At 41.6% G+C, this 16844-nt stretch overlaps 1 protein-coding gene and 1 pseudogene across 2 annotated transcripts; both read right to left on the reverse strand.

Moving 5' to 3' along the window:
- Positions 1–4091: 4091 nt before the first annotated feature.
- Positions 4092–12675, reverse strand: NGDN (neuroguidin). Its single transcript, XM_081049460.1, has 11 exons — positions 12633–12675; positions 12255–12314; positions 11545–11616; positions 6866–7003; positions 6556–6640; positions 6417–6469; positions 6050–6173; positions 5786–5954; positions 4875–5031; positions 4672–4729; positions 4092–4228 (listed from the first exon to the last, which is right to left on the reverse strand). The coding sequence occupies exons 1-11, from the start codon at positions 12651–12653 to the stop codon at positions 4209–4211; spliced, it is 957 nt and encodes a 318-aa protein (XP_080905586.1). The 5' UTR covers positions 12654–12675; the 3' UTR covers positions 4092–4208.
- LOC308498116 (large ribosomal subunit protein uL30-like) lies at positions 9810–10445 on the reverse strand (annotated as a pseudogene). The gene has a single exon. The product of its transcript is annotated as a large ribosomal subunit protein uL30-like (transcript).
- Positions 12676–16844: the final 4169 nt, after the last annotated feature.

Raw genomic sequence — 16844 nt, forward strand, 5'->3', positions numbered from 1 at the left:
CCCCCTCACAGCCCACCCTCTCCACGGTGCCTTCACACAGCTCTGCCCCTCCCTCCTCCACCTCCCTCTCTGCTCCCCTCAACCTTAGACTATCCTTTCAGGACTGGTCCTCCTTTCACACAGTCTGACTCTAGCCCTCGGAAGCCCCAGTAGCCACACAGCACTCCCCCAATCCTGAGGCCCTGCTCCTTCCTACCAGTGCCCCTCCCAGCTGACAGCAATCCATACCACATCCCCAGAGGTAATCCAGTACATTTCAGCATTTCCTGGATTCCAACAAAAAGGATTGCTTTTCTCCCCATTTTTATTTCAATGTGACCTCCTTTCTCATAACCTTAAGTATAATGGCCATCAAATGTGCTGGTGTTAGGGGGTGTCGGGGCCTTGGGACTAGGTGACTACTGCCACCTATTGACCCAAATTTGTTCCAGATAGACCTTTAATACACTTCTTACACAGGGACGCTCTGTTATTTCAAAAGCATCAATAGCTTAAACATGCAAAGGCATGGCTCTTGGGGTTTCTCGGAGACCCTCTGAACAATGAGATCAAAGAAACACAAAAGCAAGACTGGGCAGAGAGCCAGCGCAGCGATGCCTTTCTCCATGCAGAGGCAGAAAAAGAGGCAGAGCCCAAGGAATGAAAAAGCAACTTTAAGTCTTCTCAAGGGTCTGTAAGCAAAGGGTAGGAGACAGCCAGTTTTCCTCAAGGACTGTTAAAAAACTTTGTGCGTCACAATATGAATGTTACCAAAAGAGCAGAAGACAGGATTCACTCATGTCTCTGTCAAGTTGGCCAAATCCTTGGATAAGTCTAAACAGAAATCTGAGGTTTGCACACCTACTTGATCCCAGGGAGGATGGGAACACTCAGGACTGCGGCTGACTCCCTCCCACTCAATCTGGACCAATCAGAACGGGGGACTGGACAGATAACCGGAACTGCAAAAGGGGGGGTCTACACCATCCAGCTCTGTACCTTCCACCAACCCCAAACAAGGAATGAACTTGAACTCTCCGTGGTGCTGAAAATGGATGCAATCAGGTTATTCATTCCTTATACACAAAACTTATTTTCCTAGTAAGATATCCATGAAGACTGCTGTAAACTCCTGACAGACACTCCCCCAAGCCTTCATAAAATCATAACAAAAGCCTGAGAGGCAAAAACAGACCTTGTTCAAAGTCTTCCCCACCCCCAGATGAAAATACTAAGGCAGAGATGCGAAATTACTTGTCCGGAAGAAAGCCAACACTCTCTCTACCATCACTTGATAAAATGAACAGATGCTCATGTGCGCTAAATGACAGACGTTACTTAATGAGCACTGGGAACGAATGATCCGCTGTTAGCGATGCACTGAGGAAATCTGACATTCACGTGGTCTGAGCGATCAGAGAACTGAATCTCTGCGTAGGAATGAGAGAGACAAACAACAGCAATAAAGAAACCCTGAATACTGAGGTCTCAGTTCCCTTGTCCTACTACTGTAACAGTGTTTTTCAAACTATATTCTATGGAGTTCTACAGGTTCCTTGGAGTGCCTCAGAAATCTTGGGGAAAGAGGGCCATGAGAACATGGAGCTCCAGGACCCCTCCTCACCCCCACTTTAACGAAAGTAACTTCACTTATACCTGTTTTACGCATTGAGAATCCATGTAAAACTTTGTACAACCATGAACTCTAAACATTGTTTGATGACTCTGGTGCAATTATTCTTGGAAATTATTCAACTTTTTGTTGAAAACCTTTCAAATAATGCTTGTCATGTAGAAGGCCAGGGATAACAAGATGTTCAGAGATTAACAACTAGATTGAATTAATACAAGATCTACAAAGAGAGGGGTTTTTATCTGTTCAGTTCACTGCTGTACCACCAAGAGGCCAGAGAGTGTCTGGAACTCGTGGTTTCTTTGAAGGCGAGGCCTCGAATAGAAATGGGGCGGTATGGAGGGAGGAGCAGGGTATTTGAGGTCCTCCGTTCTGTGTTCCCAGACCACTGGCTCTCTAACTTATCAGCCGTGTAACCTTGGGCAAATAACCTTAGTGTCTCAGTTTCCTCACTAGCAATCTAGAGATGACATGTATTTTCTAAGGATTAAGTGTAAAGTACTTGGGTCAGTATGCAACAAAGTAAGATCTTTAAAAATAAATAAATAAATACATAAATACATAAATAAGCATCAAGGGATACCTGGACTCTGGTCCAGGCAGCCTGGATTTGCATTCCAGCTCTGCCATTTACTTGTGTACTTGACAAAAGCATTGGGCCTGAAGCGGGCTGGGTCGGCCTGTGGTGCAGTGTTGGGTGGGCCTGCATGAGCTGAGGCAGCCTCTGCCTAGAGACTGATGTGTCTGTACCTCTTGGCTCAGTTTCCCTGTGCCCCAGGACTGTTGTATCTCCTGGCTTCTCATTGGTTTGGAATTGTCCCTATGGTTGGAGCCTCTGTGTGAAGAGCCTAGGCCCAGGAGGAAGGGGACGAGTGGCTGACGTGGGTCTGAGCAGTAGTCTGAGGTTTTGGGGAGACAGCCCTCACCCCAGTCCTGGTGCTAGTCATCTTCCAGTAAAATACGGGGGGGAGAGAGAAAAAAAGCACCTCCTATCCCTCAGCAGTTCCCATAATCCAAAAATCTTAATAAACTAGAAGCCAATGCAATAGTTAGTCCTAAGAAGCAAACGTAGTGGTCCTAACTAAAGCATTTTTTAACTGAACCTCTTGCCCGGTTAGTTCAGCCAGACACAGGCACACCTTGGTGTCAACCATGAGAAACAGCTCCAGGCTCTTTGCTGTGGAGGGAATCTCAGAGAGTTGGTCTAACATGTTTATTTTTCAGCTGAGGAAAATGAAAAGACCAGAGATGTTAAGTCATTTGCCCAAGATCACCGAGTTAACAGAAAACAGTACAAGGCTGTCTCCTTACTACTTTCTACCAGGCTGCAGCTGACCGAAAACAGACCCTACCCTAATCAGACAGATCAGTATAAATCCAGATTCACAGGAATCAGAATCAACAAGGTTTCTGATTCACAGGAATCAGAATCAACAAGGTACATTTGGTGATGTAATGACCCAAATTATATCCTTCTCCATGGCACTGCCCAGGAATGCCAGAGTCGAAAATTAGGTGTTCATGAGACTCTTAAACTCCAATGAATTAATTCTACAGACTCCTCAACTTCTATCTCTTTCTATTCCTCTTTTCCCTTTCTCTATTATCCAAGGCCTGAGGGATTTCTCACTAACAGAGGTCATTCTCTGAACAGAAAACAAGATCTCAGATATGTAACTCTCACCAGCCTCCTGACTTGGGTTGATAGTTCATTCTTTTTGTCTTTAAGCTAGGAATTTTCTGTCTGTTGCTTGCTGGCACTTTTCTGCAAGCTCTTTGTAACAGGGCTGGCCTTCACCGACAAGTAAACTGAAGCCTTAGTTGAAGGAGGGTCAAAGAGGCTGAAAAACACAAGACTATACTGATTCTTCACACTCTAGCCTTTTCCTTCACTCTACTATCTCTCCAGATACACTAACTTTCAATAACTGACCTAAGAGCAGCCCAATGTTCATGTTATTTTAAAAACAAAAAAGAAAAACATTCAGGGAAGTGGAGACAAGAGTAACTCGCTGATGAGGAAAGGTTCTATCTTGCTTTTGATTAGTTCAGCACCACAGGTTTTCTGAACTACTAACGCCACCTGGTGGTTAGCAAGATACATTAATAAAACTTAAAATCCACGTGTTTCAGATTATCTATATTGTAACAAATGCAGGAACTTGGGGCAAGGAAGGTTGAACAGTTGATAGTCCTCTAATCTCCTGACTATTTTTTGTTGTTGTTGTTAAATAACAAATTTCTAGTTTCTATTATCAAAGTAAATTACATAAAGCCAAACTTTTCCCACTCCCCCCAAAATCTCATCTTTCCCTATTATGGCCCTCTCCCCAAAAATACCCCACAACCAGCGACTGAATCATACATGTGTAAAAGGGGCTTCAATTCATAAGTAAAATCAATTTTATTAATAAAGATCTTTCCACATGTCCAGAGGAAACATATTCCAAGTGGGGAAAAAACTATAATACAGTGACATTAGAAGTATCCCAGGATGACAAAAAAAAAAAAATTTACATATGTGTGTGTGTGTGTGTATATGATGTATATATATATATATATATATATATATATATATATATATATATATCCATAATCACCGCCGCCTCCGAAAACCTGAAAGGAAGGGAAACCAAGAATGAGGCAAAGGACAGCTGGAAAAGCTGAAGGGACAGAACAAAAAGACATCTCGAGAGAAGGGCTCAATAAGGGTGTGTCCCCAGGCAGTACTCTATCTTCTCCCAGGACAAAAGACTAGAAGTAGATAGAAACTGAAACGGGATAACGGTTCCTTCAAGTGACATGTTTACAGTGTTTATAATTCTATTTAAGGAAGCCTGAACAGTTGCTGTGGGACCTTAGAGAAAGGATCCAGAAATCTCTTCTGTGAATGATGCTGATTTTTAGGTTGGGAAAGAAGAAAAATAACAGCCCACCTCTAAAGAGATTAATGCCCACTATGGACGAATTACTAAGGGGGTTGGTAAGACCTACGATGGCATCCCAATTCGTCCTCCCCACCCAGCTCTTGATCACCTCCGTCCTCGCCATTCACTGACCTTTTTTCTTTCGACCGTTCTTAGGTATCTTCTTCCGCTTCTTAATAGGATTCTGATCCTGGAGACAGATGGAGAAGTGAAGGAATGGCAGTGCACTTCCAAGTGTTAGTATTCCTTCCCAAGTTCCTCATGGTAACTAAAGCGCCACATACATTTGGCTGAAAGCATGAAGGTCACCTCCCCCCAATGTATCACAACCTCACCTCATCAAGATGAGGGGTTCCTCCTGTCAAGGCACTGATGTCACTGAAGTGTGTGAGGGAATGAAGTTGTGAGCTCATGACATTTGCTCGTTTTCGCCGTCCTTTTTCTCGCTTACTGACACTTAAACGCACCATCATGCTCTCCTCATAGTTAATCCTGCCAGAGAAACACAGACAGTTTCCAGCATGCTCCGTCCATAAAATAGAAAGCTGCAGCCAAGAAGCTGGGCCCAGGTATTTACTCACTCCTTATTCAAACAGTTGTCAAGAAATTTCATAGCTGGTCAATATAATATTCAGTAAGGACATACTGAATGCTCAATACTGAGCTTCCTCAAGGAAATGCTATTTGTGCTATAACTCCCCTCCTCCCTAGAACTCAGCGCATCCATAGACATATTTCAAGTATTTTATCAGAAAATTCTAATATTTCAGCTCTATAAATAGGATTCTCTACATGGGCCCTTTCACTCAAATCGATCAACTGTAGAGATTGCCACACGGGCAAAGTTGATGATTCTGCATTCAAGTTACAATCTCTTTTCTACTTCTCTTCCCTAACCTTATCTGTTGATGACATTAAAAACCAGCCTATACTGCCTTCTGCACAAAAGCAAGAGCTGTGATAGCGAAATACGGAATGTTAAAGCCCTACTAGGTAGAACTGGATATATCCCTCTTCACATGGCATTTATTCTGCCTGAATAGCTGGGGGGAAAAACACTTTGATTTTTTCCTAGTTCTTATTCTGTACTTTCAAACCTCTAATTCTTAAACTGTTGTCCCACGTTTCCACTCCGTTTTCTATATGATTTGGGTTCTCTTGGTACCAGACTTGAGCCCATTCACCCACAGCAGAAGGACCAGTCTCTACAGCGTCGGAAACACCATCTAACTGCAGGCCCACACACCTGTGTTGATCCTCCTGACTCTGGCGAGTAACATGTGGGTGCCGAGCATCACGGATTTCTTCAGGAGCATCCGAGTACTGCTCTTTAAGTTCACGAATGACAGAGCTGCTCAATGCGCGCCTCTTAGCTCGGTCTAGGCGCTTCTTCTCCCGCTCAGCCTCTGTTTCATCTACGTGATAAAAATTAGCAAGAGTTATCCCAGAACAGAGAAAAAGAGAAGAGAAACACAACTTGTGCTGAGGAAGCAGTGGCCACAGTTCATACCGTAATGTACCGGAACCAAGCGTGGTGGAACATATTTCTTAACTGTTCCACTTGCAGATTTCTTCCCTGAAGCTCCAGACTGGCCTTCCTCTGCTTCAACTCCCTCCTCATCCTCAGAGCTCAACTACAAAAGGAATACAGTGTCTGCAAACTTAGGAAGTGTTAGTCAGACAAGCGACTGAAATCAAAACAAAACCTAGAAAGGCGGAAATACAAGCAAAAGGAGAAGGGGGAATCTCATACTCAGCATTCTAAAGTACAAGGTGAGAATCAAAAGTAATAAAAGAATCCCAGAAGATCCAGAATCACCATGAGGTTCATTCAGGCTTAGATTCCTCAGAAAAATCAGGATAAGAGCACCCCCTACCTTGCTCATCATATTGCTGGGATGAGGCTTAAAACGGAGTGGGTCATTCTCACCTGAAACATTAAAAAAACCAAGAGATTTTATAAGATTTGGGACTTTATGATGGTTGCCGCATAACCTTCCAGCTTCCCCCACTTACTGAGGCTGCCTGTCACTGCAGTCTTGACTAGTTTGTCAATTTGATACTTCAGTTTTTGGTCCAAGGGACGAAGTTTTTCCAAAACCTGTAACATGGTTAAAAAGGACACATCAGAGTCCCTACATTAAATTGCCAGATAAAGCACCTAAAATATGCACAAAGCTGAGCAAATAAAGAGAAGATTACTTTTCTTTCCATTTGATTTCTTCACTCAAACATGAAAAACCCACTTAAATGAGAGCTGGTGTGTTACAGTCCTGGAGTTCAGGATTTGGAAACCTAGAACTCTAAGATACCAAATGGTTCATACCGTGCGAATTTCCACCAGTCTCAAAACTGCAGCATGTCCCTGAAGAGACCCTCCTGAGGCTTTTTCCAGGATGAGATGGCTCAAATCCATAAGGTACATGAGCAGCAGCTGGTCTTTCACTTCCAAGAGGCTGAGACCCTGAGTTGAACAAAACAGTAAGATATGCAAATTCAGTTTTAGCCAAAGATTCAGGAGGAGCGTCTGGAACAAACAGGATAATTTTTTCCAAGTTCAAGTTTTTCCCAATCAGTTCATATAAAGTATCTGGAGTAGTCTCAAGGTCGTGGCTGTACCTAAAATGGCCAGAGAAAATTATGCTAACATAACATAAGCTAAGCTCAGAGCAGTACTGGAATACAATAAGAGCAAGAAAATCAATAAAGTAGCCCCCAAAATGACTTACAGCAGCGTCTCTCAACCTCAGAGCATTGCCCTTTGGGGACAACTAATTCTTTGGCTTCTACCCACTGATGCGTCCTCAAGTTGTGACAATCAAAAATGGTCCCCACCACTTCATGGACCTGACCACTGCAGTGCACACCTGAAGCTGAATAATGAATGTCAACTAGAATTTAATATATATACATATGTATATTATGTCACAGGATGTAGGGTACAGCATAAGGAATAGTCAGTGGAAGTATAACAGCTACATACGATGTCAGAGGGGTAGTAGATTGGGAAACAGAGGTTATCACTTCGTGAGGGGTGTAAATGTCTAACTATTACACTGTTTTATACACTGGAAACTAAAAAAAAAAAAAATAGTCTCCAGTGTTGAACTTTAAACTAATTTAACCAAAATAATTACTGATTTTATTCCCATACAATGGAATTACAGGATACAGGTAAACACAATGATCTATACATAATTCCTGTGATACTAACTTAATTCCATGTTAACACACTTTCTACAGTATGTAAAGTATGTGTAATATGGTTCCAACCAACGGGGGGGTTGAGTGTGTATGATGTATACATTTTATATGTAGAGAAAAATGTCTGGAGAATAACACACAATTAACAACTGCTAACCCTGGAGATCGAGATGAGGAAAAGGAAAAAATGGAGTGCTTGTGCTGTGAGACTGTTTTTCCATCAAGCATGTATTACTTTTATAACGAAATCTTCAAAACATGTACCCTAGTGGTTATCTCAGAACCGTGATTATATTGGTTTTTAATTTTCTTGTGTTTTTATGTATGTTCCAAACTTCGTAAAATTAAAAGTTAATTATATTTATAGGCAGAAAAATCGAACATTATGTTTATTCTTTTAAATAAAAGAAAGTAACATGTGTGAACAATGACTTAAGTTATAGTTACTTTTTAAAAAAGGACTCATTGTTGCATAACGAAACTGAAAAAGTCCATGCTGAGAAGACCTACTATGTCTGACAGGTTAAATTCTCTGCCTAAGATAACACTGTAATAGGAGTAAAGCTGGTATTCAAACTCAGTCTGACACCTAAGCCATGGGTATCAAGCCATGGGTATTAAACCAACACGCTAAGCTCTGAACAGCACTAGTGTAATACAGGAAGATAAGCAAAGGATTAAAAGACAGACAAATTGAGTTTCAGTTTTGAGTTAGACATTTAGTAGTCAAATATTGGGTAAGTCACTTAACCTTATAACATCAGTCTCCTCATCTGTAATATGTATAGTACTTCCTTCTTTATGAGGCTCAAATAAGGTAACATGAAAGCACTTTGTAACCTATAAATCACCTAGAAGAATTTGGTCATGAAAGCTAGTAAAGATTTGTTCAATGAATAAACAAATATATAGTGATCTAAGACACGAGCTGGCAGCCCACCTCAAAATCCATTAAAATGGAGCAAAGCATAGTGCCCAAAATAAAGACAGCCAAGAATTTGAGAAGGAAGCTCTTCTGACAGGCCTGGGCACTGTCCAGTACAAACTGAGTTACAAACACGTGACAGAAACACAACGGAAGAGAAAGCAAAGATAAAAAAATCAGAGAATATAAAAATAGACAAGAACAAAACTGATCGATGAGAAAGAAAAGGTAACAAGAGAATATATTAAAAATGCTGTTAGCTATGTTTCTAAAGCACAAACCTGCTGTAAACCCCATGCTTAAAAATCCTTATTATCCTACTGCAATGATTTTCATTCTTTTTTTGACCTATGGAATATTCTGCTTTAATAACATCTTAGCACAAAAGCTCAATATATAAAACAGATAACACCAAAGTTTTCCAGTTCAAGTATGAGTGATCCATAGCCCTCTGTCTATACTGCCCCACACTCAATGATCTGAGAAGGTTCTACAAGACCTTAATATCAAAACCACCATATTTCAATTTTAAGATGCACATCATTTTCGTATTTTGACATCTCTGAAATCAGGATGCATCTTGTTTTTTTTACTTTTATTTATTTTAAGTGTGTTTTACCAGGACCCATCAGCTCCAAGTCAAGTAGTTGTTTCAGTCTAGTTGTGGAGGGCGCAGCTCACAGTGGCCCATGTGGTGATCGAACCAGCGATCTTGTTAAGAGCACTGCGCTCTAACCAACTGAGCTAACTGGCCACCCCAGGATGTATCTTTTAATCAATGGTGTCTTAGCATTATGTCATAGATTAACAGACAGCATTTTTTTTCTTAGTAAAAATGAGTGGTATGTCCCCAATCTACAACATCTTAGATTAGATGGAATACAACAGTTAACTACTCAGCTGACAAGGATTTTCACAGAATGACTCCTTTCCCAATCAAATTTTCTATCCCTAACACATACACACACACGAAATATACATCCAACCACACTAAATGACTTACCTTCTTCCCCAAAATATCACCATGCTTTCAGACCTTTGTGCCTTTGCACATTGTTTCTTTTTTTTTTCTTCAATTTGAAAACAGTCGCTGTTTATTTTATTAACTGACTAGATTACAAAAATACCCATGGTAGACACCTTAGTTCATCCTCCTAACAAGCCTGTTGATCTGGTCTTCCCTGTTGCCAGCATCTCCCCTTCTACAAAGTGGGTGGTCTTTTTCTTCATTCCACCTCATGGAGAAGGTAATTTGAAGAGCTACAAGAAGTTGTTTGCTTGTTTGAAGCGTTTTCCAACAGTATAGATCTCATGAATCAGATCCTCTATGCAGATGTTGCCATATTTACCAAGAGATTGAGCAATCAATGTGTTATCTGTCAGAGCAATTCGCTGTTTGTTGATTTTGCCATAACCACGCTTGTAGATCAATTCATTTAATGATTTCAGGTTTGGGTACCCCCATGCAATGTATGGTTCCACAATCCTCAGCATGTTAATGGAAGCCTTGTTGAGCTTGACAAAGGTGTCACTGAAGATCTGGCGAACGCGAAGAAGCTGCAGCACCTTCCGGACCTTTGGGCTCACACCATGGATGCCTGATCCTGATGACAAATGCCAATTTGGGTTCCGCAGGTACATAGAAGTTGACGGCTTTTCTTGCCATCCTCACCATCCGAATCTCAGTCCTGGACATCTGCCTATGTTCTTTGTGGTAGTGCTTCGCTTTTTTATAGATAAGCTTCCTTCTCACCTTTCGAAGCATCTTTTTTTTTTTTTTTAAAGATTTTTTATTGGGGAAGGGGAACAGGACTTTATTGGGGAACAGTGTGTACTTCCAGGACTTCTCTCCAAGTCAGGCTGTTGTCCCTCCAATCCCAGTCGCGGGGGGCGCCGTTCAGCTTCAAGTTGTTGAAAATACCCATGGTAGACACCTTAGTTCATCCTCCTAACAAGCCTGTTGATCTGGTCTTCCCTGTTGCCAGCATCTCCCCTTCTACAAAGTGGGTGGTCTTTTTCTTCATTCCACCTCATGGAGAAGGTAATTTTCAATCTTAGTTGTGGAGGGCACAGCTCAGCTCCAGGTCCAGTTGCCGTTGCTAGTTGCAGGGGGCGCAGCCCACCATTCCCTACGGGAGTCAAACCGGCAACATTTGTGGTTGAGAGGACACGCTCCAACCAACTGAGCCATCTGGGAGCTCAGCGGCAGCTCAGCTCAAGGTGCCGTGTTCAATCTTAGTTGCAGAGGCGCTGCCCACCATCTCTTGCGGGACTCGAGGAATTGAACTGGCAACCTTGTGGTTGAGAGCCCACTGGCCCATGTGGGAATCGAACCGGCAGCCCTCGGAGTTAGGAGCATGGAGCTCCAACCACCTGAGCCACCGGGCCGGCCCTCGAAGCATCTTTTTGGCAAACTTCTTTCTCAGACACTTGATCTTCAGCTCTGCGAAATTCCTTCGGTTTTTCTTAGGAATTTTCTTAGGGTTTCTGGCACAGCAGGAACCTTCTTCTTTTCTGCACCCTCCATGTTCCGGCCAGAAAAAAATGCACATTCTGTTTATGTTCCTCTCCTATTTATTCTTCACAATCCTGTTACCTCTTCTGAGAAGCCTTTCCTGACTTCCTCTGCTCCTCTGCCAATTATTTCCGTTTTCTTGGCTACCACAACACTCATTATGACTCTGCAACATGTCTGCTACTGCTTATATCTACTGCTTTAATCTGTCTTCTCCACTACATCTCAACACAGAAACTGGATTGTATTCATCTTTGAAGGTCCAGCACTTGGGACATACAAGACGCTCAATATATCTATGATGGAAAGAACTGTTGAGAACATCAAGTCAGGGGATGTTTACTCTTCAAGTATGTCTTACCTTCTCTGTAAGATAGGCTCCAGCTTGAACTTTTTTGGTCAGAGCTTGAACTTGTGCAGTTACAGCCATCACCTGAAATTAGTCCAAATAAAACAGCTGACTGGAATACATCAAGTGATCTCTGTGGGCTGTGAAGGGTGAAACCTAACCAATGCCACCTAAAAATTATCTGAAATACTGCCCAACGTACAATACTATCTTCTTTTCAGTTCTGGGGAAGTACAGAAGGGATGATTTCTGATACTTCTTTAAAAAGAAAAAATTCTTCACGTCTTATTAAAGCTAAAGAAACCATCTTGCCAAACCATGAAGAGGTGATGGAGCCTGGGACAGACTGGAGGGACTGTAAGTTTATCTGTACTAGTTGAACTTGCAATGCATAGACTATATAAATGTATATTAGCTGGGCACCCAAAGGGCAAATCACATCACCTTTCCCCAGCATCGATTTCCTTAATTATAAAAACAAAGGAAACTGATTCAGATTACTTCTTTTCTGAGCTTTCTGTGTTCTTTTGCATGCAAAAACCAATTACTTTTACTACAATTACTACTTCTGTAGCCTGAAAGTTTTCATCAAATCATTTTGCTTTTACGGTATTTGGTAGCATTCAAATATATGCCCCCAAATCACCAAAGTTTGGGGGTGAGGCACACGAAGTCAAAGCCAATCGGTGATTAATTTATTCCAAAGGAGTGATATTACTCACCTGCTCCTGGAGGTTTTTCAAAAGTGCCACGGCACTTGGTAGGTCTGACTCCAGCACCTCCTATAGGAAAGAGAGTAAAGAAAAGCCACTGTTTCCACAGGACGTTTGAGATGGAAAACCCCCACTTTTCCTTCGGACACCCCAGACTTCCGACCTTCCTACCCCAGTGAACAAGCAGCCTCGCCTCATACCCCGCCAGCCCCTCAGGTTACTGAAGAGTGGTCCACCCCCGTCTCCTTACTGTAGCTTTTACCCCGCTGTGCCAGGAAGGTCCCTGAAGCTACTTTCATCACCACCCTTCCTTCGGCCAATAATTTCCCTCAAGCTACTTAGGCTAAAGGAAATGTTCACGATAACAAGCCAAGAAACAAGACACACCGTGCTCACCGGCGCCGCCATTTTCACAAAACCCGCCCCTTCCGGGACCGTACTTCCTGTTGATAGGCTAATAGACAATCGCCGCTTGCAAATCTAAGCCAATAGGAATAGAGGCTCTCTCACTTCCTCCCAAACAGGATGTACGACAGGAGAGGCCGGGTCCAGCCAATGGAATAGAAGAGCTGACTGAATTAATCAGGCGTAGAGGCGAGCTAATGACGTAAAGATGCTCTTGAAGCCTGTGATTGAGATTGAATAGAATGATTGAAGCTAAACCAATAAAAACTTGGCAAATGATTGATTGACAATTAGGGAAGCCCAATGGAAAAAAGGAGCCAGTGGAGCAAACTGAGAGAGTATTGGCTCCAGGTTGCCGCAGTCTTTCCTCGAGGTTTCCCTTGCGGGACCTCAACCGGCTGCTAGGTGGCAGGTCTTGACTTCGTTCAGAGGAGGTGACCACGTTGTGCAGCCGCCATGTCCGGCTGTTGCTCCAAGGCGAGCCGCGCCAGATTCTTCAAAGACCCCAAGGCTCTGGGGTCTGTTTTCTGACAGTATTCCTGTGTGATCATGGAGAAGTCACTCGGTCTCTGGACTTTTATCTGTATATAAGAGAGTTGGGCCAGAGAACCCCAGAGCCAGGGTTTAGACGCTGACAACCAGGGCACTCGTCGTGCGCACCTGGGGGCGCTACGGAAAGACCCCTAGATGCTGCCCCAACACTCCTCACTCCTACCGTGTTTCCCCCGAAAAATGAGATCTAGCGGGACAATCAGCTCTAATGTGCCTTTTGGAGCAAAAATTAATATAAGACCCAGTCTTATTTTGGAGCAAAAATGTATTTAAGATCCGGTCTTATTTTAATATAAGACAGGATCTTTATAACATAACATAATAATAATGTAATATAATGTAATATGATATAAGACCGGGTCTCAAATACATTTTTGCTCCAAAAGGCGCATTAGAGTTGATTGTCCCGCTAGGTCTCATTTTCGGGGGAACACGGTACCAGTTTGGGGACAGGAAAGGGAGTACGTTTTACAAATTAAGGAAGGGGGTTCTGTTTTACCTGACTTGCCCCTGTCACACAGTCCACTGCAGAACTTGATTTAAACCCAGTCTATGAATATTTCATTATGCCATACCTCAAATTTTCTGAATACTCTCAAATATGTCAGCTCACTCCTGCTTCTCACCCGTAGAATAAATTCGATGGTATAATTGTTCCCATCATCTGCCTTAGGAAATAAGCACTGCAAGGGCAAAATGATGGTCTTGAGTTTGTCCTGCAACTGCAGAGCGGACCTAGGACTAGAAATCAGATCTGACTTGAAGCTGCCTTTTGGAATTAAGGAATAATCCCCGTATTTCAGTAGCCAGGGAGGGGGAAATTCTGGTTTCTAAATCTTGCTAGACTCAGAAAGAGGGCAGGGGGGTATCCAGTGTCCATGCCTCTGCTTCTAATATTTATTAGCTGTTTCAGGCCCAGCATGGAAGCTCAGTGTGCTTTAACAGACTACTCAGTCATTTAACAAAAACTTTTTGTACTGTTTATCAGGATTTGTATTATGAAATGTTTCCATTTCAACATAAATTCTCATACTTGTCTAGTGAGGTTACAGATAAGTTTTTCCTTTCCTTGGAACTTGAAATTTAGTCTGTTCATATGCATTATATCAACGACAAAACAAATTGCACTGCCTTATTTATTTATTTTTCCCCTGGCCTTTGTGAGTTTTTTGACCAACAGAATGTAGCAGAAGGGATTGCTAAGATTGGGTCATAAAAATCCTTGATGCTTCCAGTAGATTTATTTTAAAACTCTTAGGGGGCTCTGAGTCTCCATGTAAGTAGTTTGAGTACCCTGAGTCTGCCAGCTATAATGGTCACGTGTAGGACCTCTAGCCAAGTGTCCGAGCTGAGTCCAGCCTTCTAGTCATCCTTGCCATTATGTCGGCCATGTGAGTGAAGCCACCTTGGACTCCTCAGATCAGCTTATTTGTCAGTTGAAAACCACAGCTTGACCTCAGTTGATGTTACATGGAATAGAAGAATTGCCCAGCTGAGTCCTGCTTGAATTTATGACCCAGGAATTCATGAGCTCCTTGGTCATCTTGCCGCCTCCTCTTCGGTGTGTGTCAAATCTCCTATTTCATTTATGATTATGAAGTATTTGTCACCCATTTTGTTACAAGAAAATCTTGCCATTAACAGTATAGCAAATCTTTGCAAAACTCTTCCAGGACTCAACCAACAATTATTGGCAAAGAACACAAGTTTATTAACTTTACTGTTTTCTATTTCTTTCAACAGTTCCATAACATCATTCATAGCATTTGCACATATATACTGAGTAAATTTTTTAACAGTTTTTTTTAGATTTATGTACTATATGCACTATACCATACCATATAAATCATACCATATAATTAATCCATTTAAAGCATACAATTCAGAGATTTTTAACATAGTCACTGAGTTGTGCAAATATCACCACAATCAACTTTAGAACAGTTTTATCACCTCCTAAAAGGATGTACCCATTAGCAGTTACTCCTTTTTTCCCCGACACCCACCCCCACATCCAGTTTTAGGCAACCATTAATCTTTGTGGTCCTATAGATTTGCCTATTCTGGGCATTTCATTAAAATGTAATCATATAACATGCGGTCTTTTGTGACTGGCACTTTCACTTACTATTGCTGAATAATATCTCATTATATGGATATACCACATTTTATTTGTCTATTCATCAGTTGATGGACATTTGGGTTGTTTCCACTTTTTGGCTATTGTGAATAGTGGTATAAACATTTGTATACAAGTTTTTGTGGAGACTAATATTTTCATTTGTCTTGGGTATATACCTAGGAGTGGAGTTGCTTGGCCATATGGTAACTCTGTTAAATCATTTGAGAAACTGCTAGACTATTTTCCAAATAGGACCCAGCATTCTACAATCCTATCAGCAATGAATGAGGGTTTTGATTTTTTCCATAGCTTTGCCAACACTTGTTATAATCTGTCTTCTTAATTATAAGCACCCTAGTGAGTATGAAGTTAGTATCTCATTGTGATATTGATTTGCATTTCCCTAACGGCTAATGATGTTGAGCTTCTTTTCATGGGCTCATGAGCAATTTGTATATCTTCTTTGAAGAAATGTCTATTTAGATCATTTGTTCATTTTTAGTTGGATTATTTGTCTTTTTATTATTGGTTGTAAAAATTATTTGTGTATTCTAGATCCAAGTCCCTTATCAGGTATAAGATTTGCAAGTATTTTTTCCCATTCTGTGGGTTGTCTCAACTTGCTTGATGTGTATCGTTTATATCATTTAAAGCACAAAAGTTTCTAATTTTGATGAAGTCCAGTTTATCTAATTTTTCTTTGGTTGTTTGTGGTTTTGGTATCATAGCTAAGAAACCATTGCTTTATACAAGATTATGAAGGGCAGGCCCGGTGGCTCAGGCAGTTGGAGCTCTGTGCTCCTAACTCCAAAGGCTGGCGGTTTGATTCCCACATGGGCCACTGGGCTCTCAACCACAAGGTCGCCAGGTTTGACTCTGGCAAGGGATGGTGGGCTGTGCCCCCTGCAACTGACAACAGCAACTGGACCTGGAGCTGAGCTGGGCCCTCCACAACCAAGACTGAAAGGACAACAATTTGACTTGGGAAAAGTCCTGGAAGTACAGACTGTTCCCCAATAAAGTCCTGTTTCCCTTCCCCAATAAAATTTTTTTAAAAAAAGATTATGAAGATTTATGCTTATGTTTTATACTAAGAATTTAGCTATGTCTTTGATCCATGTTGAGTTAATTTTTGTGGATGATGTGATATAGGGGTCCACCTTTATTCTTTTGCATTTTCATATCCAGTTGCCCCTGCACCATTCGTTGAAAAAACTTTTCTTTACCCATTGGATTGTCTTGCACCCTTTTGGAAAACCAATTGACCATAAATGTATGGGTTTATTTCTGGATGGTCAATTCTATTTCATTGATCTATATGTTTGTCCTTATACCAGTACCATACTATCTTAGTTACTGTACCTTTATAATAAATTTTGAAATCAGGAAGTGTGAGTCCTCCAAGATTGGCTATTCTGGATCCCTTGCATTTCCATATACATTGTAGGATCAGTTTGTCAGTTTCTGCAAAAAAACCTGGAATTTTCATAGGGATTGTGTTGAATCTGTAGGTCAATTTG

Source organism: Rhinolophus hipposideros (assembly GCF_964194185.1).
Source record: "Rhinolophus hipposideros genome assembly, chromosome: 5".
Classification (NCBI taxonomy): domain Eukaryota; kingdom Metazoa; phylum Chordata; class Mammalia; order Chiroptera; family Rhinolophidae; genus Rhinolophus; species Rhinolophus hipposideros.

What these genes read in the sequence shown, in the direction of transcription:
- NGDN (XM_081049460.1), bottom strand. Translation starts at nt 12,653, where the DNA reads ATGGCGGCGCCGGTGAGCACG. An exon ending in TGGCGGCGCCGGTGAGCACG is followed by an intron (nt 12,315 to 12,632) that starts GTGTGTCTTGTT and finishes TCTTTCCTATAG; the next exon opens with GAGGTGCTGGAGTCAGACCT. An exon ending in CCAGCAATATGATGAGCAAG is followed by an intron (nt 6,174 to 6,416) that starts GTAGGGGGTGCT and finishes TTCCTTTTGTAG; the next exon opens with TTGAGCTCTGAGGATGAGGA.